The 27,693-nt window shown below is 56.6% G+C and overlaps 1 protein-coding gene across 5 annotated transcripts in view; it reads left to right on the top strand.

Moving 5' to 3' along the window:
• The first annotated feature begins 597 nt into the window (after nt 1-597).
• EFR3B (EFR3 homolog B) overlaps nt 598-27,693 on the top strand; it is a 40,852-nt gene continuing 13,756 nt past the window's right edge. Inside the window, exons 1-8 of one of the 5 annotated variants that reach the window (XM_055811074.1) lie at nt 598-712; nt 12,412-12,488; nt 13,522-13,649; nt 17,391-17,541; nt 22,912-23,033; nt 25,075-25,224; nt 26,448-26,582; nt 26,937-27,015. In XM_055811074.1, coding sequence (XP_055667049.1) covers nt 706-712; nt 12,412-12,488; nt 13,522-13,649; nt 17,391-17,541; nt 22,912-23,033; nt 25,075-25,224; nt 26,448-26,582; nt 26,937-27,015 — 849 coding nt within the window. In that variant the 5' untranslated portion in view covers nt 598-705. Of the gene's footprint in view, nt 713-1,837; nt 1,982-8,840; nt 9,148-12,411; nt 12,489-13,521; nt 13,650-17,390; nt 17,542-22,911; nt 23,034-25,074; nt 25,225-26,447; nt 26,583-26,936; nt 27,016-27,693 lie in introns of those variants that run through there. The other 4 variants (XM_027785577.2, XM_027785578.2, XM_027785575.2 and 1 more) reach the window with 4 other exon arrangements.

Genomic DNA, 27,693 nt, shown 5'->3' with positions numbered 1-27,693 from the left:
TTGTGCAGCCTGGTGGGGCTGTCACCAGGCTGGCGGTGCAGGGCAAAGCCCCGGCGCTGCTGGAGGTTGCAGCTCGGGTGGGCACAGGCTCTGTGGGGCTGGCTTCGGGCAGGGGGGCGCACGCTGCATCCCCTCCCACGGGGGGAGAGCGCTGGGTGTACCGGGGAGGAAGGATGCTCGGGGTGGACCGGTTACAGGGGGCATCGACGTGCAGGTTCTGCCCCGTGCCGGGTTTGGGGCGCGCCGCGGGGGGGGGACGGGGACGCGGGGGGCGCCGCGTGGGCCGGGGTGCCCGGCGGGGTGTGCTGCTGCGGGGGCACGGCACAGGGATGCCCGGCGGGGTGGCACCGGGATTCCCGGCGGGGTGGCACCGGGATGGGGGCGGGGTGGCACCGGGATGGGGGCGGGGAGGCACCGGGATGCCCGGCGGGGTGGCACCGGGATGGGGGCGGGGGTGGCACCGGGATGCCCAGCGGGGTGGCACCGGGATGGGGGCGGGGGGCGCTGCCGGGCCGTGCCGCGCCGGGCGGAGCGGGTCGGGCGCTGCGGCCGTGCCGGCGGGAGGAGCCGCCGCGGTACCTCCCCCCAGGTGCCGCCCCCCCGGTGCCGCCCCCGGCCGGCGCCGCGCGGTGGGGCAGAACCGGGCCGGGCACCGCCGCCTGCAGCCGCGCCGAGCCGGGCCGGGCCGGGCCAGCGGCGGCGGCCATGTACGGTGAGTGCCCGCGGCGGGCCGGGAGCGGGGCCGGGCCGGGGCTGTGCGCGACCCCCCTCCCCCCCCTCCCGCGCTTCCCGGGGACTTGGGCTTCGTCCCCGCCCCGCGGTGCGTCCCCCGGGGCCCGGCCAAGGGCTCACCCCTCCAGGGCTGGGGGGCCTCGTGCTTTACAGGGTTGTGCGCCCCCCGTTCCTGGCGGGTGACCCCTCTTTGGGGGTGGGGGGTGGAGCCTCTGTCCTGTACGGAGTTGTGCGGCCCCCGCTTACTGGGGGGAGCCCCCCTCGGGGGTTGAGGGGACATTGATCTTTTGCAACCCCTAAGTTACTGGGGGGACCTTGGTCTACTGCAGAGGTGTGCATCTCCCTAGTTACTGGGGGGTGGCCCCTCTTTGGGTTTTGGGGAGGGGCACCTTGGTCTTTTACAGGGCTGTGCGTCCCCCAGTTTCTGGAGGGAGTCACCCCTTTGGGGCTGGGACACACGCTGTGGTCCCAGAAAAGGCTGCAAATGCCCCCTCTATCACTGGGGTATTGCCCCCATCCTGGGGGACTACAGTTCATTAATCACCACCCCCTACCCACCCCAACCCATGTTCCTGGAGTCACCTGCTCCCCAGGACTGGGAGGACCGTGCTTCTCTATGGGACCAGTGACCCCCATGCTGCTGGGGCATCTCGGAAAGACTTGGGTGCTATATAGGGTGTTTCAGCTCCACCTGGCTACTTGGGGGGCGGGGGGAGTGTCACCCCCACCCCAGAATCAGGGGTCCTATACATGACCAGCCACCTGGGGAGCTGCCTGGTCCCTGGCATAGGGCAGACCCCAATCCCATATAGGCCCCTGAAGCTTGAGGTGTTTGGGGATGCCATCCTCCCCCCCCCTGCCGTTTGACCCCCATGCTGTCACTGGTGTCACTCCTGTGCAGGGCGGGCATATGGGGTCGCGTGTCCCCAGCCAGGCAGCGTGGTGGGGTGATGCCGAGTGCGTAATGGGGAGCAGCTGGCAGAGCAGCTGGCCGCCCCCCCGCCCCGGGCAGTGGCTGCGCTAAGCTGCTGGGAGCTTTTGGGAAGGGCCAGGGGGTGGCCAGGTGGCTCTTAAATCCTTGGTACCCAAGCATCCTTCCCCAGGCTGTCAGTGCAGGGCGAGCGCTACAGAGGAGAGAGCCCCTGACCAGTGTCCTGCCTTGGGGGCTCGCAGCGCACCCCAAGGGCTGTGGGGTCACTTTGGTGTGGGGGGCCGAGCCCCCTTTCTGCGAGGTACTGCAGTGCCAGGGGTGAGTGCGTGGTGGGATGTGGCAGGAGGGAGATGGGTGGGAAGGGTGTTGACACTCCTTCTCTCCCCTTCCTTACCCCCGCCATGGGTGCTGGGGTGCTTTGGAGCTCAGTGGGGTTAACACAGATGGGAGGTCCTGAGGTGCGCTGGGATGATGTGTTGGGATGCAGCACCTGCCTCCGGTGGGGAAAGGAGCAGAAGTGGTGGGCTTGGGGTGTGGGTTTCTACTTAGTGGGGCCGGGGCGGGGGGGGGCGCTCAGGCAGGATGCATGGGTTCCGTTTCTTTCCTCTCCTCGTCACGGTGCTGACTCCTCTGTGGCCTCGGTTGAGTCATTCAGGTCTCCCAGCTGGTATTTTTCCACCCGCAAAACGAGGGGGATGCTTCCCTCTTTGGTGACAGCTGCTGCAGTGCCCCGGGGATGTGGCCCCTCTGCAGCCCCCCACCACGCTGGGGTTCCCTCACCTGCTCCGACTATGGGACCTCTCTTTGGCATGGGATGGCGGTGATCCTCTTGTTGCAGGACAACTGGCCCTGATACCCAAATGCTCCTGCTGGTCCTCTTTCCATCTGAGCTCCCTGCCTCGCTCAGGGCTTGTGCATCCACCCTGGGGCTTGGGCTGATCTTTGAGGGGGGGTTTCTTTTGGTGATTTGTGCTGCTGGCAAACATGAATTTGCATGGAGCCGTTATCATCCGAGCCATTTGCAGCAGCCTGGAGCAGGTGATCATGCTCTCCGCCGAGGAGCTGCAGGGGACCCCAGCCCCGCTGCAGACCTGGGGGAGACCTGAGTCGTGGGTCCCTAAAGCCCCACCAGCCCCCCTGGTGTCGGTTTTATGATCTGGCTCGAGGGGTTTGACATGCTCTGGTTGTCCCCTGAGATCCTGGCTCAGTGGCCAGCCTGTCCTGCCCACCGGGAATGGCAATGCCGCACTGGGCCACGGCTCCTCTTACCCACAGGGTACACCTCTGCTAGCATCCTGGGGGAGCCGCTGGTCTGAAATACCCGGTGTTTCCTTGGGGAGGGGAAGGGAAGAGCATCTCTGGGGACCTGAATGTGACTTTGAGGACAAAAGCCGGGACAGTCCCTTCTCCGGTAGCACTCACGGCCAGGCATTGCTGCGGCTCGTGGTCCTGGAAAGCATCCAGGAGATGGAAAGCTCTGTGGGATACTTTGGATGAAAGGTGCATTAGGAATGCACAGGATTATTGGTATCTTTTTAATCTCTCTTTTAACTGTCTCTTGGCCTGGGGGAACTGGGACGGGTGACTGGGGATGTTTTTTTCTCCATGGAAAGCATGAAGCGGTGCAGGACCTGCTGCCTCCCTGGGAGGTGGTCAGAGGGGCAACATAGGGGGCACAGGCCACCCTACTGCCCTCTGCATCCCCTCTAATCCTGCAGTGCTGGCACCTTGTGCTGAGCTGGTGCCCGTGTGTGAGCCAAGAGTGTCGTGCTTGGCATGGCTGTACCTGGCCCCCGTGGCTGGTGGTGTGGTGCCGTGGCGGTGGCCGTGTGCGTGGAGCGGGGCTGCTGGGGGTCTGCGCCCCTTTGCAGCCCGGGTTCGGTTTCCTTTTGCAGTCACCGGTGAAAATGGGGGAGGCAAGCTTTGCCCCCAGCTGTGCTGTCACCTGGCCTGGGTGGCTGGAGTTGTGCAAACGGCGGGTTTGTGAGCCGAGCCTTCAGGCTGGTGTCCCTGATGCCCGGTGGGACCTCTCTGTCCTCAGCCAGGCTTGAGGCTTAGCTGCTCCAACGGGAGATTGCGCACCACCGGAGCTGAGGTGCTGCTGTTCAGCTGGCAGGACAGCCCAGTTGCCCTATGGGGGGCTGTGCGGTGGCCCTGGCTGGGGGAGAAGCCCAGTGCTTTGTGTACCCAGCTGCCAGCAACCATCCCGCTTCACTGCCATCTCCAGGAGCATGGGCTTTAATTCAGAAATCCGTGTGAGTTCGTTGGGCTGAAAGCTAGCTGTAGGGAGAGCATGGAGGGGAGCACGGGAACTGTGGAGGCGGGATGGGGTTCACGTTTCCATGGGGGGTTCCCAGTAAGGCTTATCTGCAGGCCTCCCCCATACTTTTGGCAGCTGCTGGGATGGCAGTGTGTGTCGGAGCGGCCGTGGCAAGCCTTTGCGAGCCACATCGCAACCGTCCAGCCCGGCCACCGCTCGCTGCGGTTTGTTTCCTTTACGCTCCCTCACTTTGCTTTCTGCTCGCCAGCACGAGCTGTCTCCTCCCACGACAGCGGAGCTGGAAATAGAGAAGGTTCCCCTTTTTTTTTTTTTAAGTTTTTTTAAAATTTTTTTTTCAACAGCAGCTGGAGTAGGGAAAATGAGGTTTTTCGGCTACCCAGGGAGGAGGCGTTGTCGGTGGTGGGCGCCAGCAAGGCCCCTGCAAGCCGTCTGGGGCTGCCAGCGTGCCACTGAGTCACAGCCAGCAGCCGCACAAGCGGATGGGTTTTGCACTAAATAAATAGTGCTCGGTGGGACTGGATGGCTCAGCAGGGGAATGTGAAATGCAATTAAGCCTTTTTTTTTTTTCTTTTTTTTTTGCATTTTTTTTTATTGCTTTTTAACTAAAACGATCTGCAAATTAATTCAGTGCTTATAGAGGAAAAGGGGCTATTTGTGGTCCCAGCAGTGCAGGGGACTTTCCTGATCCACCCTGCCACAGCTCTCATATGGGTTTGTGTTAAACCTCGATGGCTGTGGCCAAGTCCAGGGCTTTTTTCCTGGTGTGCTTCCAGGCGACATTGCTGTGTCCAGGCAGGATTTGACCCCTGCAGTGAAGATGAGGACTCTTCTGCCTGGAGCAAATGCTAAAGGGGATTGTGCCAGGCCAAGAGCTGGCATTTCTCCCCTCGAAGCTCATCAAGCCCGACCACGTAAAGGCTCTGGTAATTGCTTGCGCAATCAGTAATTGCATAAGAGAATGCACTTGCAGAGATGCTCCACTCTAGGCTGATCCCTTTGCAGGCACTGTAGCTCCGTCACAGGTTGCTCTGCCTTGGCAGCTGGAATTGCTCGCCCTCGGAGGAGCTGCAAACAAGCCAGAAAGGCTGGAGAGAAAGCATAGCCGTGGCTGGTCCCATCACGTTTCTGTATCTCAGTAAATGAGGGTCTTCAGTCAAGTTTTCTGCCAAAACCTGAATCTGGCTGTGAGCTTTGATGTAACGTATCTTGGGGAAATAGGAAACCACAGAAATGTGTGGTCAGCATCTCAAAAGATCCTTATTGTGTTGGGGGTTTTTGTTATTGTTGAACATGCAAAACAGGACAGGGAGGTTGCATGGGGTTTTTTTCTCTAAAACCTTTCAGACTTGAAGCCTTCCCATGTCCTTGGCCGTTCTGTTGAATCTGGCTCTGTGCAATGCCAGGTCTTGCAAAATGAACCTGGCTCTTAATTAAGCAGTTTTTGGAGGCTGGCCCTGATGCTGGGTGGACTCTCATTCTCCACTGGAGCTTCTCTACCTACATGGTCCGGACCAGACACACCACATCCATGCGACAACTCGTGAACATCATCGAGGAGCTGCCTCGGGGCCAGAGTTTGAGTGAATTTCCTGCTGTTTAAGCTTTTTCTTCCCCCCTAGCAATTGCTCTGCCGTGTGTTGTATAATGAAACCAGGCATCCATTAAGGTGCTTAACTTCCTTTCTTCTCCCCTCAAACTGGCACTGCCGGCACACCAGGTACATAATGCAAGCCTACTGGCGCACAGCTTTGCCCTTAATGGGTGGTTTCCCATGCAAAGGGGCTGGTGTGGTCTTGATGCCCGAATCTAATCACCGCTGTGAAATATTAATTAATCTGGCTGCTATTAAAGCTTTCCACGTGCGCTGCGGTGTCGGAGAGGCAGGCTCAGCTGAGCAGTGAAGTGTAAATAATGGAGGGCCAGATCCACTGCTGGTGTAAGCTCGCAGGGAGGCTGATTGATGTCCTGCCACTCACCACGGAGTTGTTAGAGCTGCGTTTGATGCCTGCGTGCCTTGTGCTGTCAGGATTTGGAAGCAGGGGGGAGATGGGAAGTAGCATGTTTTGGCAAATCCAGGTGGGATTCAGACATGCTGGTACCGGTGTGGATTTGGCCTCTGGAGCAGCTCCCATCTGGGGGGTCACTGCACGGGTCCTGGCACAAAGCTGTGTGCTGGGGCTCTGCATGGAGCTGCTTCGTGCCCCCCGCCCCAGTGCCTGCCCCGGCAAGCCCTGGCTGCGTCAGTGGGAGCGAGGCGAGAGCAGCACGTGGAGGAATGCCAGGGGGAAGCTGCGAATTTAATTGCTGAGCTAAAAGGCTTTGCGCCGATGGCTCCGAGCGGGCTGCAGGCGACGTCTGGGAGAGCATTTCCCTCCCTGGCATGCTCCTGTCCATCCCACTCAGCGACATGAGAAATACGTCCTGGCAGCAACAGCCTTGGCTCACCAGTCCCAGGCATCTCTGCTCTTCCTTTGCTGTCAGTGCCTCGAAATATTTTGCTGTCCCTTCGTGCCGGCGTTAAGAGACTCAGCTCCCTGTGACCAGTGCTGCCTTGTGCTGCCCTTGGCGGTCTGGGTCTTCTGCAACATCCTCAAAAGCGTCTCTGCTCACAGATGAGTTGTCAGCTTTTAGAAGCATCCCTTTGCAGATGGTGACTCTTACCGAAGGACACTTGGATGAGTGGCGATTAACAAGTGTGGAAGGGAGCAAGCTGCAGCCGTGCAGCCTGAACTGTTGAGGAAGGTCAGGAACTATTAATTAACATCAGGATATTGCTCTGAAGTATGGAGCTGGGGGGGGGGGGGGGGAGAGCTGGATTTGGCCACCTCCCCACTACTTCCTCCCATACGGAAGATGGTGGGAGTCTAATGCAGCCACCCAGGGTCCCCCATCTTTCCAGGGCCGCTCTTTTCCAACAACTCTTCTTCGCACCAGGCTGATCTGAACTGCTCTATCCAGATCCTCTCCTGGCCTGGGGGCTGCTGTTGCCTCTCCCTGCCAGGGCACGGGGCACCTTCTGGTCCTCGCCCTGTTCCCGGCATGGCATGCTGTGAGGGGGGCATTGGGCCGTGGTTTTAATTGGTGCCCATTGCATTTGGCTCTTTTAAACGCGATTAGAAAGAGATTTACTGGCTTGCTTTACAGCTCTGCAGGCCTGTGGGGTCGTGCTGATTTACGCTGGGATCTGCCCTGGTGCCGTAGGGGTGCAGAGGCAAATGGAGGCTGGCTGGCGCTGGAGCTGGATTTTTGCTGTAGATTTTGCTGGCTATTAAATTGGTTGCAGAAACTCAAAGGAGCACCTGAGCAAAGCTTTACCTTGGGGGAGCTCACAGCCATGCCTGCTCATGGCTTTGAGCTTTCCCCTGGGGACGGCTCCTGGGGAGGAGAGGGTGTGCAAGTGGTGCCCTACATCTCTTTCAGTGCCTGCAGCACTGTCTGTCCCTTCTGTCTGCCAGCATCACTTGGTTTCTTGCCTTCCCTGATATTTTTTTTTCTCCCTTCCCATGGGCTGGGGCTTCTCGCTCCATCCCTTTGTCCACCACAGGGTGGATGGAAAACAGAGCTAATGAGTCTCTGGACCAACTTGAATATTGCTCGGTGACATTTCTAGCATGTAACAGGAAGATTTCACCATATTCCCTGGGCAGGCTCACCTGCTGGGTGCTAAAGTGCTGAGGGAGTCAGAGGATGGGTATGACGGAGACTGTCACGTCGGCTGCATAAATGAGATTTTGGTAAGCAGATTAGGGAAAGGTCTCTGGTTCGGTGTGGGGCTCAGAGGAAGACAGTGCTGGGCTGGCAGTACAACCCCTGCCTTCAGGCCGGTGGTTTTGCCTGGGGTTAAGGGAGCGACCTTCATGAGATATTAGGTTTAATGAGGGATTTTGTGTGATTTAATTAAGATTTATTTGCGATCAGCTGGAGTGCCCTTATTAAGTAAATTCCAGGCCTCAAATAATATGGCCATAAGGTTTCCCAGCCATGCGTATTTCCAGGATGCCATTAAAATGGGGAGAGGGTAGGGGATTAACGAGGAAAGCCTTATGGTCAGAGCACTGCTGGGAGAGTGCGTGGTTGTTTCGGGAGGTGAGCTGGGCCAGTGTCCTGTTCTCAGCTGGCCATGCTCGATCCTAAAAACCCCAGTTACAGCTGGTACCAGTGAACTCCACTCCTGGAAACACATGCAACGAGTTTATCCGAGGTCCTCGGGGCTCATGCCACTGTCAGAGCAGCTAAGTGGGGGTTATGCTAGCTGCTAGCAAGCTAGAGTTGCTGGGACTGAAAGACTGTAATTACCCCCAATTAGATAGACTTTCTTGGAGCAGAGCTAGCAAAGCAAAAGGCCCTTTTTTGCCCTCCCCCCCCCCCCCCCCCCCCCATGAGAGCGCAGATGTGACCTGCTGTGGCTGAGAGTGGTGGTAAAGAGCCCAATAAATGCCACTAAGGTGCCCCAGGTGAGAGCAAGACAAAGGTGACACTCGTATATCACAGGTAGCTGTGCGAGCCGGTGCTGCTCCTGCCTTTCCCAACTTATTCCCTCCATAGGGAGAGGGTCAGCTCACATTCCTCCGTGCCTCGATTTACCTGATCTTTAAGAAAATCCACGTCCTTGGTTCCCACAGTGGTGGGCTGCTGGCAGGAGGAGAGCACGACGCACCGTGCAGGTCCCTGCTTGCGTGTCTGTTGCATCCCTGGGTGCTGCTTCGGGGTCAGCTCCGACTCGCAGAGCCTCCCCCCTCGTTAGGGCTGCCCACAAATGAATGGTGAGTCATGTGCCGAACGGGAGAGCTTTGGGCTCAAGGGACCTGGAAGAGCCACCCCTGTCCATCCACCCGCTCGGGGCCCTCCCAAATGCCCGGCTTGCCGGCCGCCCCCGCATACCGGTGCAGACGCCGGTGGAGCAAAGCCGGTGCCATTCCCAGCTGCCATCGGAGCCGCCTCGGTGACTCAGCAGCCGTGCTGAAAGCTCCCTTATTTATTTAAACGGCTGCTCCCGCTTGGCTGAACATCCCCTGCAGCGATGCTGCCGCTGGGCCGGCCTCAGCCGCCGCTCGGCGGGGAGAAGAACGATCCCCGGCACCCCAAGTCCCCCGGTTTGCTTGGGACGCGATGGCTTTGACCACCTGGGCTCTCGGCTCCGCGCTGCGGCTCTGTGCCGCCGGCCCTGCCAGCGACTGGGAGATGCTGCACGTGGCTGGAGCAGGTACCTTGGCTTTTCCCCAGGCTGCTGGGTTGGATCTTCTGGGAGGGCAAAGCCGCTGGGGTTGCTGGTGACCTTCAGGCGTCATCGTTCTGTGTTTCTAAATACCTCGTGCAAGCCTGGGCTGGAGGAATGCATTGCAGCTGCGAGGTTTTGTCCTCGTGGGGGGGATGCTGCTGGTGGGCACCTTGCTCCGGCTGGAGCTGTGGCTGCGGTGCCGGTGTGAGGGTACAAGGTGCATGGGGTCGGTGTGGTGGGTGCTAAAGGAAACTGGTGCCTGGAAGAAGAAATGTCTGAGACCCTTGTTGGTTAGCCTGGCTGGGGGGGGTGTTGCTAGCCCCAGCGTTGGGGTTTGGTGCTGTGAGGGTCAGGGGGGGTCCCAGATAGACCAAGCATGAGGCTGATTTCAGCCCTGGCATCAGGACCAGACTTGGATTTGTGGCTCTTGGGAGAGCCCTCGGGGCAGGGAAATAAAACAAGGGAAAATCTTCCTCTTTCCTCAAGATCTGTGTCATTTTTACTGGGCTTTTTTAAGGTTTTATGGTCTCCTTGTCTGTGCCTGTGTAGGTCTGGGCTGGGCAGTGGTTTGGGGCAGGAAAGTTTCTCTTGGTTTCATGCAAGCAGAGAGACCCCTTCTGTGCCTGGCTGCGGGGAGCTCAGCCCTCGTACCAGGCATCAGAAGTTTCACCCAGGGGCGCTACGTTGTAGGAAGCCCTGTCCTTCTGCTGGGCCATGGTGGGGTCCTACCCACTGGTGACCTGATGTACTTTGGGCTGAGCAATGTTCCTGCTTTCCCTGTCTGGACCATGTTCACCGTCCTGCCACGTGGGACAGATGGGGCACCCGGGTCCCCTCTCCTGGCAGGTGCTTCAGGTCTTCGTCTCTCTCCCGCTGCTGCTTTCTTTAGGTGAAGCCTTAAAAATCTTCTACTCTTGGAAGAAGTCATGCTAGGTGAGAGGGAAGGCATTATATTTAATTCTGTAATTATTATTGATGGGATCTGTGCTGTGTCTGCTCTTCAGCTTCATTCATCAGGATGAGGGTGGTGGATTGGCAACGTGGCTGAGCTCTTTGCTCCTCTTCCAGAGACAGGAATGTGCATTAATCCTGAAAATACTCTAAAGTCACATTTCTGGAGGTGAGATAATTGTCGAGAAGGCTGTAGGAGTGGAGGGGACCTGGCTTCTTGGCTAATAGGATCGCTTACGGGGAAACTCTCCAGCTGTTTTGCGGGGAGAGCTCGTACCTGTGCTGGGACACTGGCAGGGATGCATGGCCCAGCAAGGTGAGATAAGTCACGTTGGCTAGGCTGTCCTGGGCGAGAGGAATTTATTAAGAGGATTCAGGAGATCATCAGATGCTTGTTTGTGTGAATGGCAAATGAGAATTTATTAAGAGGCCAGATTAAAGGTACTTTGGAAAAAGCGAAATCGATTGAGGGCAGCTGACGAGGGAGGAGGGAGAACAGCAGATACCAGACTTAGAAACAGAATATTGGAAAGCGGGGAGGTGTGGAGGGGTTGGCAGGGAGAGCACAAGAGGTGGAAGGAGCTCTTTGCCGCTGCAGCGTTGCTGGGAGCACTGGGCCCCAAAGGGGACCCCAAAGCAAGCAGCAGCTTTCAGGGGAGGTGCAGGCTGCCTCCCCCTCCCCGTGAACACCCGCCGTCGGAGGCGATGTGCTCGGGAAGCAAGCGAGCACATTGCAGGAAGCGAGCGGTGCCAGCGCCGGGAGCTGGCGCGAGCAGGCGTGAGCTCATGCGTTCCAGCAGGAGCGGTCGCCGGCTCCCACCGGCGCAGCCTTTGTCCCCCCGGCTTCTGCTTCTAGGCAGTGGTTGCCAAAAACCAGCCCCAAATTACTCACGCTTCCCTGGGCTCACAAAGGCTGGTGCTTTGGGGTGGCTGACACCAGCCTCCTCTGTGGGGTGCAGCATCCGAGGAACGCTGGGCCCCGGGGAAAAAATGCATTGTGCCGAACGGAGCAAGGGGATGCTGGTGTGCAAAGCCCTTGGAGCGGTGCTGGGAAGGGTAGCATGTCGAGCAATCTCCCCCCCTCCCCCCCCCCTTTTTTTAAATAAACAAAGTCTACAGATATTCATCAGCGGCTGGTGGGCAGGGCAGCACTGGCACAGCTTTATGCAGGGTGATGTATCATGGTGGAGGTGCCCGCGGATGCTGAACTCTCTGGTGCTGCAGCTGTCCCCATGCTTGGGGCATGGTGTGGGAGCACAACAGATGCTTGAGAACCCACCTGGACCACCGGCTGTCCCCAGGCTGAAGACGGGGGATCCCTGGCTGCTGCGGAGGGTGTGCCATGGCCCTGAGAATCAGGATGTAGCACAGGGAGAAATATCCAGGTTGCAAATGATCCATTCCTCCCTCGGCAGCTCCCCAAAAGCAGAGCAGGGGATCGCAGCCCCGTTTAGGATATTTAGCATCTAGGGCTAATCGCTTCGCTCCGAGCTGGGATGCGGCCAGTGCCCGCTCTTTGCTGGGCTGTGGACTCGCTGCTGCGAGAGGGTTTGGCTCTCGGAGAGGCTGCGCAGGGCACGGCTGGTGCATCATCGGGGATGTTCTGCTGCTCTGTCTGAAGCCCCTCAAAAAGAGGGGCTGGGTATGGTTGTGGTGACCTGAGAAACACAGGTCGCTTGGTGATCCCCTCGGGGGAGAAAGGCTGTGGTCAGGCTGCCCAAAGGGGCATCGAAGGTGCTTGTTGTTTCTCAACAGCTCAGCTTTGGAGCTGCAAACAGGAAAACTTGTTTTCCTTTCATAGCCTTCATAAGATGCTCTCTCTCTGTTTTCTTTCTTGCTGTCCCCAGCAGCCTGTGCTCTCTTTATCGCTGCTGGCTCCGTGGGGAGCGTGAGGCAGGGTGTGAGTAGTGTGTCCTTGAGTTGGACAAAAGAGCTCTCAATCTGAGGGCCTGCGAGAGGGGATCCTGCGAGACAGAGAAGCACAGATTTAGGGGAACTTTGGACATCTTGTTCTCTGGGGGATGTTTTCTTGGGTGAAAAAAGCAGATAACCCTGCAGTCCTGTGTCAAATGATGCTGGTCACTATCCAATTCCCTGCCTCTCAGCTGCAGTTTTCTCCCCTTGTTTTTTTTTGGCTGCAAAACTCTGGGATGTCATCAGCTGGGTGCCCTGTCCTCTTCCTGGGCCTCCCCACTGAATCCAAGGATATGTTTTCCACTAAAGGCACCTCCACGCGAGGGTTTGCCCGAGAACTGAGGGTTTCATCCCTACTGACCAGCTCTGTCTCCTCTCTTCCAGGTGTGTGCGGCTGCTGCGGTGCTCTGCGTCCTCGCTACAAAAGACTTGTCGACAACATCTTCCCTGAGGACCCAGAGGTAAACGAGGCTCCGCTTCGCACGCCGAAGCTCTGGTGTGGTGTGTCATGCACCAAAGCTCTGGTCCCTGGGTTTCAGGGACGCGCTGTGACCTGCCCAGAAACAGCTCCCGGGAGGCAGGCGATGCTTTGACTCCAAAAAGCTGTGCCTGGAGGGCTGGATTTTCCTTTAAAGCCTGTTTGGGAGTGGAAATACAGAAGCAGCTCCTCCAGCCAGGCTTCCTTTCCCGGAGGTGCCAGGCAGATGTTGAGGATGGATGGATGGGAGGGTAGGGGTTGGACCTGAAGGCGTATGTCCTTCTCTTTGCAGGATGAGAGAATCAGCTTCTGAGAGCAGGGGTCTCTTGAGGCCTCAGCCAGGCTTTTGAGCTGAAAAACTGCTTACGCTTCCGTGATGCAGGGAAGCTGGTGCCCTGCTTTCTGCCTTGCTGAACTGGTGATGGGGGATGCCCTGCCAGCTGCGTCTGGAGCATCCAAAATCCAGCCTCTTTGTCTCCCTTTCACAGCTGAGAGAAAAGGCAGCGGAAGAGGGGCTCCCAGCTGGGGGTAGCAGGGCTGGGATTACCCAGGGAGGTGGTGAATGCTTGTTTTGTCATGCTGCTGGCAGCGAAGCTGAACAAGAGGCTGCTGCCGAGCCACGTGGAGAGGGGAAAGCACTGCAGTTTTCCACACTGCTTGGCGTGCTTGTTTCGTTTGGCCTCAGCAGCCTAGAGGTGTTGATGTCCCTGTCTGCCCCTGTCTCCCTTGGTGCTGGTGCATTACTAGGTGCTGGCAAATGGTTTTTGCTGTGTTTACGGTGTGGGGTGCTTGATAGAGGCTTGCACTGGGGTCACCCCTGGCTGTGGTGCCTCCGAGAGCCCTCAGCTGAGGCTAAATGCAATCCTCACTTGGCTTCCCTGGCGTACAACGTGTGGGGAAGTGCTGGGATGGGACTGGCGTGCCCCAGACCTCTGGCATTACTGCCAAGGTTTGCTGCAGAGGTGTTTGCTGGGTCTGGGTGTGAGGCTGTGACGCCCTGTGCTGCTCTTGTTCAGGATGGGCTGGTGAAGACCAACATGGAGAAGCTGACGTTTTATGCCCTGTCTGCCCCAGAGAAGCTGGATCGCATTGGTGCCTACCTCTCCGAGCGGCTCATCCGAGATGTGAGCCGACACCGATATGGGTAAGGGCTGGGAGACTGTTTCAGTCATCCCAGTGATTGGAATAATGATGGGACGCTAGATAGTAGAGGGGGTCCAGGCACGGGGTGGGATGTAGCTACAGGTACACAGCTCGTGCATGCTCCAAGCTGTCCTGAAGCTGTGAGCATGCTGCAAAGAGACCCAAGCATGTCCTGCCTCAGAAAGTGAGATGTGGAAGTGTGCAGGGATGTGCAAACTCCTTGCAAAGGGACCAGGCAAGCTGGGAGCCACATAGTATCTCCGTGGCATCGTGTTGTCCCTGCTTGAGGAGTCTGTGTGGTGTTTGTCACCAGCAGCAGAACTGTCATCATCCGTCTGGGCCATCGTCAGGAGCCTGTGGCACCCTTCTGGCCTTTAAAAGCCCACAGTGGCTCTTCCAGAGCCAGATGGAGGTCTGGCTAGGTGTGGGCAAGCAGCTAAACAGGGTGGCCCTGGCTGTAGCTTGCTGGGAGTTATTCAGCTTGGGAGCATTGCACCCAATGCACATCTCTATTGAGCTATGGTGATGTGGCATAAGCAGGAGCACTGATGCTTTTCCAGAGAGCACATGATGGGGATGCATTGAGCTGGATGGGGATTGCTGGGTTTGCTCTGTCCAGCTTACCTGCGTGGTCCTGGCTGGGCCCCCTTCCCCTCCATCTTCCCTCCCTGTGTCGCTTCCACACAGTAAACACGCTTGTGTTTACTGCAAGGAGAGTGGTGCCCACCTGGAAATAGCTGAGTGCCCTAATTAGAAACTCTGGGGGAGCACGGGAGGGCTCCTTCCCTTTGGAATAGCTCCTGGGCTGCTTCTTGTTGTCTCCCAAACAAAGCCGCAGCAGACAGACACGGCTCAGCTTCGTGGTGCGAACTTCAGCCTGCCTTTTATCCTGGGGGGAGAGAAGCCAGCAGCCTGCCTAAGAAGTGTTAAAGTTGGAAAACCTTCAAAGCCTCATCTGCATCACCCGTCATCGGGAGTGACAGGACATTCAAAGCTCTGCCTGATGTTCTACGCTTAAGTGGCTGTTAACAGGCTCTGCTTGCTATGTTGGGAAAAGAAAAGCTCTCGGAGATTTTTGACATCTAATGACAAGCCTCGGTGGGTGGGGGGGAAATATATTCCCTCCTCCACCGCCTGTGCGTATAGGCACATAACTGGGTTGGAGCACTAGCTAATTTTCAAAGTCTAACTTTGAAATGCCGGAGATGGGTTTGGATCAGCCTTTCGTTTGCAGGGCGCTGCGACTGGAGCAGCAGGGCTCGCCCCGCGGCGGGCACTGTGGCCAGGCTCTGAAAGAGCCGCTGAGCATGTGGGTGCCTCTCCGGCATGTGAGGTGAAGGTGGCCTTGTTTTCAGGCCCGTTGGGTGTTATCACTTTGTCAACTTTGTTGCTAAAAGGAGAAAGTGTTCTTGTTTGAGTTCGCAGCAATGCAACCCACCCCCTGGAAGAGGATGGTTGGGGTAGGTCAGAGGTGATGACTCTGATTCTGCAAGCATCCCTTTCCCCTCTCGGTGGCCTGTGTCCAGTTGACCCCAAAAGAGAAGCCATGCTGTTGCAGTAATAGTTGGCACAGAATGTTGTTTTCAGCCTTGTTTCCTATGAGGAAGGAGCATGATGCTTCATGCTGATCGTCAGTCGTCTCTTCATACTGTTTTTATCCCTTGGGCCAGTTTTAACCCAGTTTGACAGATGGGTAGGAGACTCACAGATCCAGGAATAGTTGGTGGCTTATTTTCGCAGTATTTGGAAGAGCTGTAATGGTGCCTGAAGGAAAGGCTGCAGCGTGAGCTCAACCACGCTACAAGACACCAGAGAATCTACTCAAGACTGGAGCCAGATTTCAACAGTTCTGGGGGCCTCAGGAGAAGGGATCGATCTTTCTGTGGTTCACCAGCTGCAACCTGGAAGTCCAGGGTTTATCAGACACCACCTTTTCCCTGAGAGGGCAGTTGCCTCCCCAGCTGCCCTTCTGTGTGCAGGCAGGGCTGGGGCAAGTAGAGGGGCAGCTCCTGCCCACCTCACTGCTGGCTGTGCTTAAATGCACAAAGCAAAAGCACAGAAGCTGCCCCTCTAATTGCCCCAGTCCTGCCCACCTCACTGCTGCCAGGCTCAGGGCTTTCGGGTTTCCCCCTTGCAGCACAAGCTGGTGGCTGCTGCATGCCACCCAGGCTGCGAATCCAGCCGTGCAAGGAGCTGGCTTGAAAAATGGAGGTTAAAGGAGAAATTGTGCTTGATGTCGTGAGATCTGGGCTTGCCGCCTCTGACATTCGGCCGTGTCAGGAGATCTGGGCTCGATGTGAGCTGCTGTGGTGCAAAGATTCATAGCCACACAGAGAGCAGGAGTCAAAGGGAGGTGGTAGGAGCTGTAAAGTTTGTTTTATTCCCAGTGTCCTGGTACCAGGTCTGTGTTGGGTGTTCGGATACCTCAGAGGTCCTGCAAGAAGAGCTAGAGCTATGACACACAGTGCAATCACCATTTGGGGGTTTTTTTGTGTTATTTTGGGTATTTCCAGCTGGAATAAATGCCTGCTCAGAGTGGTAAGTGGCCGGAGTTTGCTTCTCCGCTGGGCTCTGTGCATGCAGTGGGCAACCAGCAACTGGAGGTCTGTGTGGTCATTGCACAAGCAGCCCATCCAGAGGCCCCAGCCCCTGCACTGATAACGAACCAGATGCTGTCGATGCAGAAAGTGCTGCCAGATGCTTCATGCTGATCGCCAGAGCCGCTTCAAGCAACCAGCCCAATTTGTCCTGAAACTATGAAGCAACACCTGACAAATTGTTCAGTTGCAGTGTGATGAGCTGGCCGCCACTGTAATGGGCACCCTATGGAGATTCATCACTGGGCATGAGGTTTTCCAGTTTCCTCTCAGAGGCAGGAGTGTTGCAGGACTGGTTTAATGTATAGCCTGGAAGATGCACTGTGGCAGCTTGCAGCAAAGCCAGCTGCCATAGGGTGGTCTGTGGGTGAGCTCAGCCTGGGCGGGGGGTGGGGGGTGGGGGGGTGGGATGTCCTGTGCTCAGGGAGGTCCCCTGGGCAGCTCAGGGACCCATCACAGGTGCATCCCCTCTTGCTACTGTGTTGAAATCTGGATCTGGGCATCCCCTGTCCCTCTTCAGCACGGAGAGACTGAGCGACTGAGCCTCATCCGCGGAGGGATGGGGGATGAAGTAATCCTGGTGTGGGAAATGCTGCATCCTGGCCTGCACGCTGCCGCAGGACACCCAGCTCACCCCAGGGAACTCCTGGGGTGATGCGAATACGCTTTGCAGGGTTGCTTTGTGCATTTAAGCACAGCTTTTCTGGAGCACATCGATCTAATTCTGTGTTCCCATCCTGTTCCTCCTCCCTGGCCAGGACCAGCTGGGTCTGCAGGAAGGGTTGCCTGTGACGCTGAGCCCACCCAGTGCCAAGCCCAGTGCTCCCTCACGGAATACAAAGACCAGTTCAGGGCAAGGGAAGCCCACAAGCAGCGCGGGGGGAGATGCAAGGTGTTGCTGGCAGCCTTGGTCCAGGGGCAGCTGGGTCTTTGCTTAGGAAGATAAATGCTGTGAGCAACAAATACACCCCAAAATACCCTGGGGATATTTTTAAATGGTGACATTTTTTCTTCTTGGGTTGGCCAGGGCAGGGTGTTGGCATTTTGCTGGTGGGCACCCAGCTGGTTTGGGAGAGGGGAGGGGGGGGATGGTGGCGGGCCCACGCTGCTGTTGGGGAGTGACCTTGCCCTCTGCCCACTCCTAGGTACGTGTGTATTGCCATGGAGGCCCTGGACCAGCTCCTGATGGCCTGCCACTGCCAAAGCATCAACCTCTTCGTGGAGAGCTTCCTGAAAATGGTGGCGAAGCTGCTGGAGTCGGAGAAGCCCAACCTGCAGATCCTGGGAACTAACTCGGTGAGCAGCAGCGCAGTGGGAGGTGGCAGCTCCCTGCTGATCCTGCCCTCTGCTTTCCACCCTGTCTGTCACCCCCACGTCTCTGCACAGAGCCAGGGCAGGAAACCTTGTTGGGAAAGGACAGTGAGCGGCTGCAGGGGAGAATTTATGGTGTCACGTCTCTTGTGTCCTGCCACATGTGAGGTTTCCAAGACCCTGGCTGCATTGCCTGTGTGCTGTCCCTGCTGTTTGCTGTCTGTGACTGGTCTGTGAACATTGCTCTTGAATTCAGCTTTTTCTAAACGAGCCCAAGAACATGGGGGCTGTCAGCGGTTTCGGACAATAGACCAACTTAGGAGGTGATCCCCATGGATTTTGGGAACTATTTGTGCTCAGATAAGGGCTGGCTTAAACAGAGCTGCTGCTTGCAGTAAATGGCTTAGCTGGACTGGGGATGTGTCGGTCACAGACATAAAACAAGGGGAAAGGAGAATCACCGATCAACAAAGGTGACGCCCTCCCAGCATCCAAACTGCTGATCCTGGTTGGCAGGCAGCAGCTGCTTGGGCATGGCCTTTCTGCTGGTTTTCACTGGGAACACTAGGTTTATCTTAACACGCAGGCTTGTGAGGGCTCTGCCTGTGCCTGGTAGCATGGCTCAGACAAGCAGCATCTGTCCTTGCTGCTTTTTAAGAGGGGGGGTTTAGATGGAGCTGAGCATCCTGTGGGCAGGAGGGTGGACTGACTCTGCTCTCCAGTGCCTGGGAAACACACAGGCAGCTCAGCTCTGTGCTTTAGGTCTTTGCCACCTGTGATGGGTAGAGGGACTTTATTAATGTTTCTGCTGACACCTGGGCCGGGTAGCACTGCGTCCAGTGACGCTTCTGTCCTCCAGGAGCCGGCCCGATCCCAGATGTGGGGTTGTAAATGCCTCCACTGGGGCATGGGCAGTGAGCGGAGACCTTTCACACCCCATTCTTCCTTGCAGCTAATTGCTCCCAGCTGAAAGCGATGTGAGCTGCCCATCAGCAAACCTATTAATCCACAGCCCTTGGAGAAGTGGGAGGATTGATCCCTTGATTGAAACCCACTCCCAACAACAGCTTATTGTTGTCAGCATCAGTGCAGTGATGCTGCTGTAAGCTCTGGGTGTGCTGCAGGGGCTGCTTGGGAAAGCCCTTTGCAATGGGAGCAGGGTCTCCAGGCAGCAGTCATGTCCCTCTGCACAAGGGTGGCCTGTGGGAGACCGGAGAGGTGCCACTTGGTGTCCAAACCTCTTGAGAGACGTGCTGGAGCAACCTGGATCCAGCCCAGTGGCAAGCAGCTGGGTCTCTTGCTAAGAAAACACCCTCTGTGGCAGCGCAGCTCTGCCTGCAAACACGTGCAATGTCCCCTTGCCCAGCCCCTGAGCTCTTTGGGAAGCACAGGGTTGTCCCAGGGTCCTGAGGGACCTGCGCTAGAGGTAGGGTTTAAAGCTCAAGCCAGCCAGCATCCCCCTGTTTGCAGCCGCTGTATGGCCACTCCTCAGGTCCTTGGTGCCCGAGCAGAGACTTGAATCGGAGGGACCACTGGCATGGGGCATGGAGCTGGGGAGGGGACAGCCCTCGTGATGCCATGGTAGATGCTTCAGCGTACTGGCCCCAACGCAGACTTCCTCAAGTGGGAGGCACTGGGACAAGGACGATGGAGCCCTGCCTCATGTTTCCTGCCTGTGTGGAGCAAACCTCCCATATTCAGGCACCTGTGGAGAGGAGAGATGGTCCTGGACCAGAGATAAGGTGTTTCCTTAGCGCTGCTGTCACTGCAGTCAGGAATCCTTGGGAGCAGGTGTTTTAATGAGGAGTCCAGTTCAGGAATGATGGTTTAGTGGCTTTTTTTTTTTTTTTTTTTTCTGGCTTTCTCAAGTGTGGCAGCATTCAGAGGGGAAATAGTACAGAAAACTTGCGTGCTTTTATAGAAAAGTGAGTAATGATAATGAGACACTTCTTCCTATATCTGCTAATGAGGAATGTGCCTCAGGCTCGTGCTTAATTAGAGGGTGCTGTCTCAAGCAGTCTTCACAATAATGGAGCTGATGGCAAAGGCGGGAGGAGGTTGTTTATAGAAACCTGCTCCAAGTGAGTCATTCTCCGCGGCGTGAAATCTTGCCTGAGACACATCTCCCTCCTCGCGCAGAGCCAAGGTGTCCTGCTGTGGAGGGGCTGATCCCGAGGACCAGCCCATTGGGCTCCACGGCTGCAGCACTGGAGGTGGCAGCAAAAATCCAGCGTCCTGTGATCACTCTAACCCCGTTCTATAGTCCCCGGCATGAACATATGGAGCAGCAGCTTCAATCCACTTTGGTTTCTCATCCTTGTTAGGAGGCTGCTGGGCAACCTCCCTGCTTTGGGTAGGAACCATCTAATTTCCAGCTCGATGTCATTCCTGTTTTATTTCTCCTCAAACCAGCATTGATCTTTCATTTAAACAGCTCTTCCCACGCCTTGATGTTCCTCTTCTGATGTATTTATGTCTGATGTATTTATAGGTGGCAGCGTTATCCCTTCCCAGCCGTTGTTTTGCTTCTCCAGGGCAGCTGCGCTCCTTGTGTTTCCCCTGCGCTTGCTCCCCAGTCATCCCAGTCGTGTTTCAGGTGGAGCTTGTCGGCTTCAAGCACAGGAACCCCAAGCTTCCCAGCCCTGCACCCCTTCAAACCACAGCAGAAATAGTGTTGCATTTCAATGTTTTAAACAGTTTTCCCAGTGGAAACACCGCGTGAAGCTGCCAAGCAGCTTTTGGGCTGGATTGCAGTGCCCATTAGTGAAAATAAGTCGCTTTCCTTGAAGGTTTGATGCCTCCTTTCCTGCCGACCCAGCTCTTGCTGGGTCATTTCCATGTATCCTGGTGCTGCTTTTTGCCACTGGGCACAGGTTGGCAGTGGGACTGGGATGGACATCCCCCATAATTGCTGCATGGTACAGCACCCTTGTAGGGGCAGCCAAGTCTTGGAAAAAACACAATAGTCCGTGAGTGAGTGGCAGATTGGAGGAAGGAGAGGCTTCAAGGCTGATTTTTCTCTGTTCTTGGCTGGTTTTTACAAGTTCTGGTCCTGCCGGAGGCTGCAGGCTGAAAATGGGTGCCGGGAGGGCAGCAGCCTCTAGCTGTTGGCAGATGTGAGCACCTTGACGCATCCAGTGTCACCGGGCACGGTGGTGTCATGTGTTTAGGTCTGTCCCCTGAGGACAGAGGCAGGCAGGGCTCACTGTGCCTGGCAGAGGGCTGGGGAGCTGCCCTGGGGCAGGGAGCTGAAGTTGAGTGCTGCTGGCGTGGATGGGCGGGCTGGCAATCCCTGGGGCTTCAGCAGCTCCAGAGTAAGGAGCACTGGTGAGGGAGTCCTGTTTGGTTGCCTGATGGCTTGGAATGAGCTGTCGACCTCTGTGTGGCGGTGGCTTGATACCTGCAGATACTGGCTGTCAAGAAACCGCTTCGTTGCTTTATTTCACAATGCTTTGTAGCTGTGGGATGCTTGGGACGGCTCCCCTGGAGCTGCCACGGGAGCCCTGTTGCTGCTGCTCACTCTGCGTCCTGCCCTTGCTTCTGGTTGCACGTGGAGTTGCCATGAGCTTCAAAAAACCACTTTGTGAGCTGCCTGGTACAGAGGTTTCTTATATAAGAGCCCTGCATTTTTTCTGGTGAGTAAGAGGAGTTTATCAGTTGGAGCCTGTCCCTGCACTCTGGAAACAGTTCCTGGCAGGGCTGAGCCAGCTCCTTTGCTTGCGCAGAGCCAGCCTTTGTAGCTGACGTTATTAATAGCCCGGTGCAGCGGGTGCATGCTGATCGGTACTGGTGTGATGCGCTGCGATAGACAGCCTGGCTCTGCCAGTTGTGGAGGGGCACCGGTGGGCTGGTTCACCTGCTGCTCTCCTGGCGGGGCTGTGTGCCAGCAAATGCAGAAAGCACAAAGTGAGAAAAGCCTGCAGGTGGGGTTGGGGTAAAGAGGGGAGCTTCCGTGCAGCATGGCATCTCGAGAGGGTGCTGAGCATCCTAAGAAATACCAGGTGGATGGATGGCCCCTTGGAGATAGGCTAGGTCCTTCCAGCTGGAAAAACAGCCCTGTGGTCCTGATGCCTTTGCCCAGGACAGCTTGCCTGAGTGACATGGGATTGCTCGGTGCAACTGCAGAGCTTCGTGCCACGCTGTTGGGGCTGCACCAGCATCGGCACTGCATTGGTGCTCTCCCAGTGTTGCTGGCTAGCAGTTAACAGCTGGGATGGTTTGGGGGATAGCTTGGAGAGCGAGCATCCTCTCCCTTCATCGCATGCCCATGCAAATGGCCTCAGCTTTCCCAGCACGATGAAGCAGGTGCAGCACAGGAGCACAAAAGCAGCCAGCAGATTTCTCTGCCTAAATCTTGGTGGGCAGCTGCTGCTTGCACCCTTGCACTGAGTGGGAGGATAAAGCATGGGGACTTGTATCACACAGTGCTTGTCCCAGGCCAAGGATAAACCTTGTCCCTTCGCAGCACCAGGAGCTGTTGGGTGGATACAGGCTGAATGTTCTGTATGCTCCAGCCAGGAGCTGACACTTTGGGTTCTGTGGCAGCTCTTGTGCTATTGAGGTTTTATTTATTTTTCCTTTTTTAAAGCTACCCCTGTCAGCATGAGTGGGTGAGTTGAGGGTCCCCCTTCCTGCCCGACCCTTTGTTCCCATCTATTCATGAATAAATTTCAGAATTCAGAGGAAAGCTTGGAGATGTGTTTATCCTTTCTTCCTCCTTAACTCTCTCCCTGAAAGCTAAACAGCCAGCTCTCAATTGGTGGCATTTCTGGCAAGCCCCGTGCCTGTTGGCCTGGCCACGCTGAGAGGGAGTGATGGGACCTCGTGCTGGCAGGGGCTGCGGGTGAGATCTGGGATGTGGTTAATAAGCATCTTGCAGCTGGTTTCTCCACCGGCATTTCCAAGGCTGTTTTCCCTGCGGCAGTGCTTGGGAGATGTTGGCCAGGTTTTGTGCCATCTGGGAGGATGGCAAGAAGCTGGGGCAAATTTACCTCTTGTTCCTAATGTGTGCTGCATATGAGGGATCCCCGACTCAGAGCCGGGTTGCACCTCTAAATGCCCTTTGCAGGGACTGTGGGGGCTTGTGGTGATGTTTGCAGTGTCCAGAGGCAGGCCTGGGTGCTGCTGGAGCTCAGTGGGGCTATGCGGTGGCATGTACCCGATCGGCGACCCCGTGTCCTGGGTGCAGCTGGGCAGCCTGGCTTGGCATCCCGAGCACCCCCCCAGCTGCTGTAGCAACGAGCCCTGTGTTATGCTGCCGAAGCCCACAAGTGTTTGCTGGTTTGGAGAGGAATTTTAAGAATATTTGTCTTGCCGTGCCCTCTGGGCTTGACCCCCTCTTTCTTCTCTCCCCAGTTTGTGAAGTTTGCCAACATAGAAGAGGACACCCCATCTTACCACCGCAGCTACGACTTCTTTGTCTCCCGCTTCAGTGAGATGTGCCACTCTAGCCACGACGACCTGGACATCCGGACCAAGTGAGTGCCACTGGAGGGGTGTCCTTGACCCTGCTGGTTCTGTGAACTCATCCTGGGGGGCTTTCCCTGTGCCCTTAGCCTCTGCTTCTCCTACGGAAGCGCCTGCTTTCCAGGGCAGGTTGGATGCAGGCTGCACGGACTGATTTTTGCTGTGATTCCCCAGAGCTGGGTGCGCTCAGTGCTCTGCCCTCCCTTGTTTTCCAAGCTGGCTATATGGAAGGATTAAGCAGGAGCCTAGAAAACACAGTCTAGTGCGTATCCAGCCTCTGTGGCTGTGGGGGATATTTGTGTGCAGCGTTAGATGTGTGTGAGAGAAGTTGATGGGTATTTGCTGTCCTGAGAGCAGGGCAGCTGTGTTCACTGACCACAGCTGGTGGCTGGACAAGGGACAAACGTGCCCTTGGGCTTCAGAGTTCTTTTCTTTGGGCAAAATGCGAGCAGGTAAAACCTGGAGTCTGCCCATCGTGGGGCTGCCTCGGTGCATCTTTAAGCATTTATTGTCTTTGCTCCACTGCCGGAGCTCAGAGCAGGAGGTAAGGAATTTATACTGGCCCCAAAAGGAAGGATGATGATGATGATGGGAAGAGGCCCCCAACTCTCGGCAGAATGAACGTTCACTCCAAATGTGCCTCCTGCAGCCGTGTGGTCCGTTACTTTCCGTGTTTAGAGGCGCTTACCTCTCTAGACAGCGTTGAGGACTGACTTGTTTTGCTGTAATGGGAAACGTACCCCAGGGGGATTAATTACGACTAAAGCAGACAGATTAATGTTGTTTACTGCTGCCGACACCAGGCCTGTTGGTGATGTATTTAAAAAGAGCCGGCGCTTGGAATGGCCCTGGGAGGCACTGGTGGCATAGCACCGGTGGCTTTCACTGGGAAGCTCTGGGCAGGAGGCCACTGCTGCCAGAGACAAGTTTTGAGGAGAGCCTGGGTGTCAGGCAGCGTCTGAGTGCATTGTGTCGGTGCTGTTCCTGGAGCTGCTATACCGGTGACCGCTTGCCTTGCAGAGGGGTGAAGCCCTGAGGCTTGCCACTTCTTGTCCCCTTTTCACACTGTGGACTCAAGGGTGTTTTATTTTCCTTAATAAGGAAATAATGCAGAAGGCTAATTATTTTCACTTGACCTTCAGGGCACCAGTGACACTGGCTAAATTGCATTGGAGACAGGAAGAGAGAAATTCTGCGGCTCCTGTAATTAAAAAGGAGCACACTGCTTTCCTGGGCCCTTGGTCCTGCTCAAAGCTCCTGAAGGATTGTGTCTTGGTCAGATTATTGCCTTGATTACATCTGCAAAATGTGGTAGGGAGACCTCAGAGCAGGTTATTTGATGCATCTATTTCTGCAGATAAGCACGTGCTATCTTTCTTGGCATTAGCAGTGGGTGTTGAGGGGCTGGTTTCAGACCTGGGAATCCTGGTGTGTAGGGAAATTTTCATTGATGACTTTATTGACTAGAGCAGAGCCAGGATCTTTGGCCCAAGAAGGGACATAGGTGTCAAAAAGCACCTGGGCTTCCCTAGCATCCAGCATCCCCATGGGTGCAGCTCAGCTCTGCAGCTGCTGGGAATGGAGGAAATAGGAAAACCCTCCACACATGCCACAGCTGGAGAACGGAGACTTCCCAGGGCCAAACGCAATCCTTTGGAGAGGTCAGGCTTGCCGGTGCCCCCTCTCCATCTTGGCTAGCACATGCCACGGAGACGCGTGGCTGTTGCTCGCCCAGGGGCCTCCTGGGGAGGACAGTGGATGGGAGCTGGCTGCTGCTGCCAGGATGGATTTAGCTGGTTCAGAGCCTTTCCCGCTTGTCCCAGTCAGGCTGCGGGAAGCCACATCTCTCGGGGGTGTGAGGCAGGAGGATTGCCCTGGGGTATGCCAGGGGAACTGGGGCATTGCCTGCCTGAACCCCTCCAGTGGCGCGGAAATCACTGTCTTCTCTCCAACTTTTTGCGTAGTTTCACCCGTGTATGTCTGTGCGTATAAATGTAAACCAATGTATGCTATATAGATACGTAGCATTTTGGTCTCCGTTTGTTCCCCCAGGATCCGGATGTCTGGCATTAAAGGCCTGCAGGGAGTGGTGAGGAAGACGGTGAACGACGAGCTCCAAGCCAACATCTGGGACCCGCAGCACATGGACAAAATTGTGCCCTCGCTGCTCTTCAACTTACAGCACGTGGAGGAGGCCGAAAGGTCGGTGCTCGGTGCTGCCATGACCCACCTGCTCCACCAGCACCTTCGAGGCCCCGGGGCTGCTTTTGACAAGGTTTTGCAGGGCAGAGGCGTTGCAGGCTGATTTGTGCCCGCAGCTCGTGAAAAACGTGGTCTGCGGCCAGAGGAGAAACCCTGTGAGTGCCTCACTGAAGGATGACGCAGGTGGCAGGAGCTCTGCGTGTCACCCGGTGGGTGCTCTCAAGGTTACTGCTGTCCTGGCCACCACAGGGCACCAGGGCTCCTGCGGAGCAGAGAGCTCCCTGCGCTCTCCCTGCAGTTAAGGCATGCTGTTTGCAAAGGCTCGGGGGGCTGGCCTCTGTGAGGGATTTCTGCTTAAATGCTCCTGAAGCAGTTATTTTAAAGCCGGGCGAGAGGAATTGAAAAATGCCTTTGCTCGCTGCCCCTCCATTCTTTAGGTGTCACCCCTCACCAGCTGCGTGCTGGCCACCAGCTGGGTGTTCCAAGGGGAGCTGTTCAGCTGGGAAGCGCAGAGCAGAGAAGCAGGCATGAATTCCTCCTGAGATTTTCCTTTTGAAGGTTGAGAGATATATCAGCCTGGGAAGCTGGCTTCTGGCTAAATGCCTTTTCCCTTTTTCTTGCAAACTGAAGCGTCAAGGTGATAAAAACATTTGTGGTGTTTGTGTGATGCCAAGTGAGTCCAAGTGTGGAAAAAGGGGATGGATCTCCTCTGGGGTGTGTCTGTTCAGGGTGACTAGTGCTGGGCCGTGACGGCTTTGGTCTTCCTGCCCTGGGAAGCTGTGTCCACCCTGGGAGGACGTTGTGCCTCCAGCACTGAGCACCGCGATTGTCCTCCTGGTCCCAGGGTTGCAGGGGCTGTCCCTGCTGCCTGGCACAGCCTGGCGCTGCACACAGGGCCATCCTGGCATGCCCCCCTCCTCTGCAATCCATGCACCCATGCTGCTCTCTGATCTGGCTCAAATCCAGCAGCGCTTTATCGCTGGGCTCTGCTGGGATGGAGCTACCCCATCTGCCTGGCAGGGTGACATTCGGATGGTGTGGGGTGGCTGTGGGCTGCGTGTGGGGCAGCCCACGGCCCTATGCAGCACGGGTTGCAGGCAGGTGCCACGACCATTTTGTTTCAGCCCTCCCTGGCCGGGTTCTGTGCCTCTTCTCCCCCACTGCTGCCGCACACTCAGCACCATTCTCAGCACCGTGCTCATCACCCTCCTCTGCTTTCGCAGCCGCTCCCCCTCCCCGCTGCAAGCCACCGAGAAGGAGAAGGAGAGTCCTACAGAGCTAGCGGAGAGGTGTCTGCGGGAGCTGCTGGGCCGAGCGGCGTACGGCAACATCAAGAACGCCATCAAACCCGTCCTCATGTAAGTCGAGCATCCCTCATTTTTGGCACAAGGGGAACTGAGGGGCAGGGAAACAGCAAATGCAGGGAGCTGGGGGGAAGGCATGGGCTCCTGGCTCCCTTTGGCACAGTGCTGGAGAGGGGGATTGGGTTTCAGGCTGAGCTCTCATTTCTCAATGCAGTGAGGAAGATGGCATGGGATAGATAGCTGTTGCTGAGAAAAGTCACCCTGGAGAGGAGTTTGTGTCCCAGTCCTCTCCTGCAGCATTTTCTCCCCGCTACTTCTGGCTGTCTGTGGTGCTTGGTGCTGCTTTCGCCCCTGCAGGGTCTGGGGGACTGCCAGTTACTTACCCCTCCGTTTCCATCTCTTCCCCAGCCACCTGGATAACCACTCGCTCTGGGAGCCAAAGATCTTTGCCACTTGCTGCTTCCGGATCATCATGTACTCGATCCAGGTGGGGAGCTGGCGGGACTCTGACTGGTGCCACTGGTTGGGGACACACATGCATGCTTGGGAGCATCCACCTCTGCCTCCTCGGCTGGGCTGAGCCAGAGCCGCCGCTGCATTGCTGCATGCCGGCGCAGTGAGCTTGGCCACCAAGTGTGCCCCAAAACGGGCTGGAGATGAGCACAGCCCGGGTGTACGGCAGCGTGGGCATGTGGGGAAATGCCAATGGGCATTAGTTATCCCGGCTGTGTGTATTTTAGGATGCTGCTGGTGGGGCTTATATCTCAGTCCTGGGAGCGATTCCCTTCCTCTCAGTGGAAAGCAAAGCCCTGCTGAATCGGACAGGCTAGCAGTGTGCTGTGGAACGCTCCAAAGGAAGCAGCTGGGCTCTGATGGAGAGCTGCCTCTTTCCAGATCACCACTGTATGAATCAACCCAGGCTTCTCAGCCCTGCGGAAAAGGAGAGGAGCTGTCTGGGGTGAAACGTGCCCCAGGCAAACCAGGCATTGCCTATAGCCCAGCATCGCTGTTCTGAGGCATGGGGGTGCTCAGAGACAGACCCTGCCAGGCTCTTCCCTTCTCACTGGGGGCCTTGGAAATGTCGTTTAGGTAACCCCCAAAGTGAGGGGTAAAGGTCCATTTATTTTCTTTTTCCGTGTGGATCTCAATGAAGCTCTGCTGGCAT

The sequence above is a fragment of the Falco peregrinus genome, chromosome 7 (assembly GCF_023634155.1).
Source record: "Falco peregrinus isolate bFalPer1 chromosome 7, bFalPer1.pri, whole genome shotgun sequence".
Classification (NCBI taxonomy): domain Eukaryota; kingdom Metazoa; phylum Chordata; class Aves; order Falconiformes; family Falconidae; genus Falco; species Falco peregrinus.
This window is presented reverse-complemented; position numbering and strand designations above follow the sequence as displayed.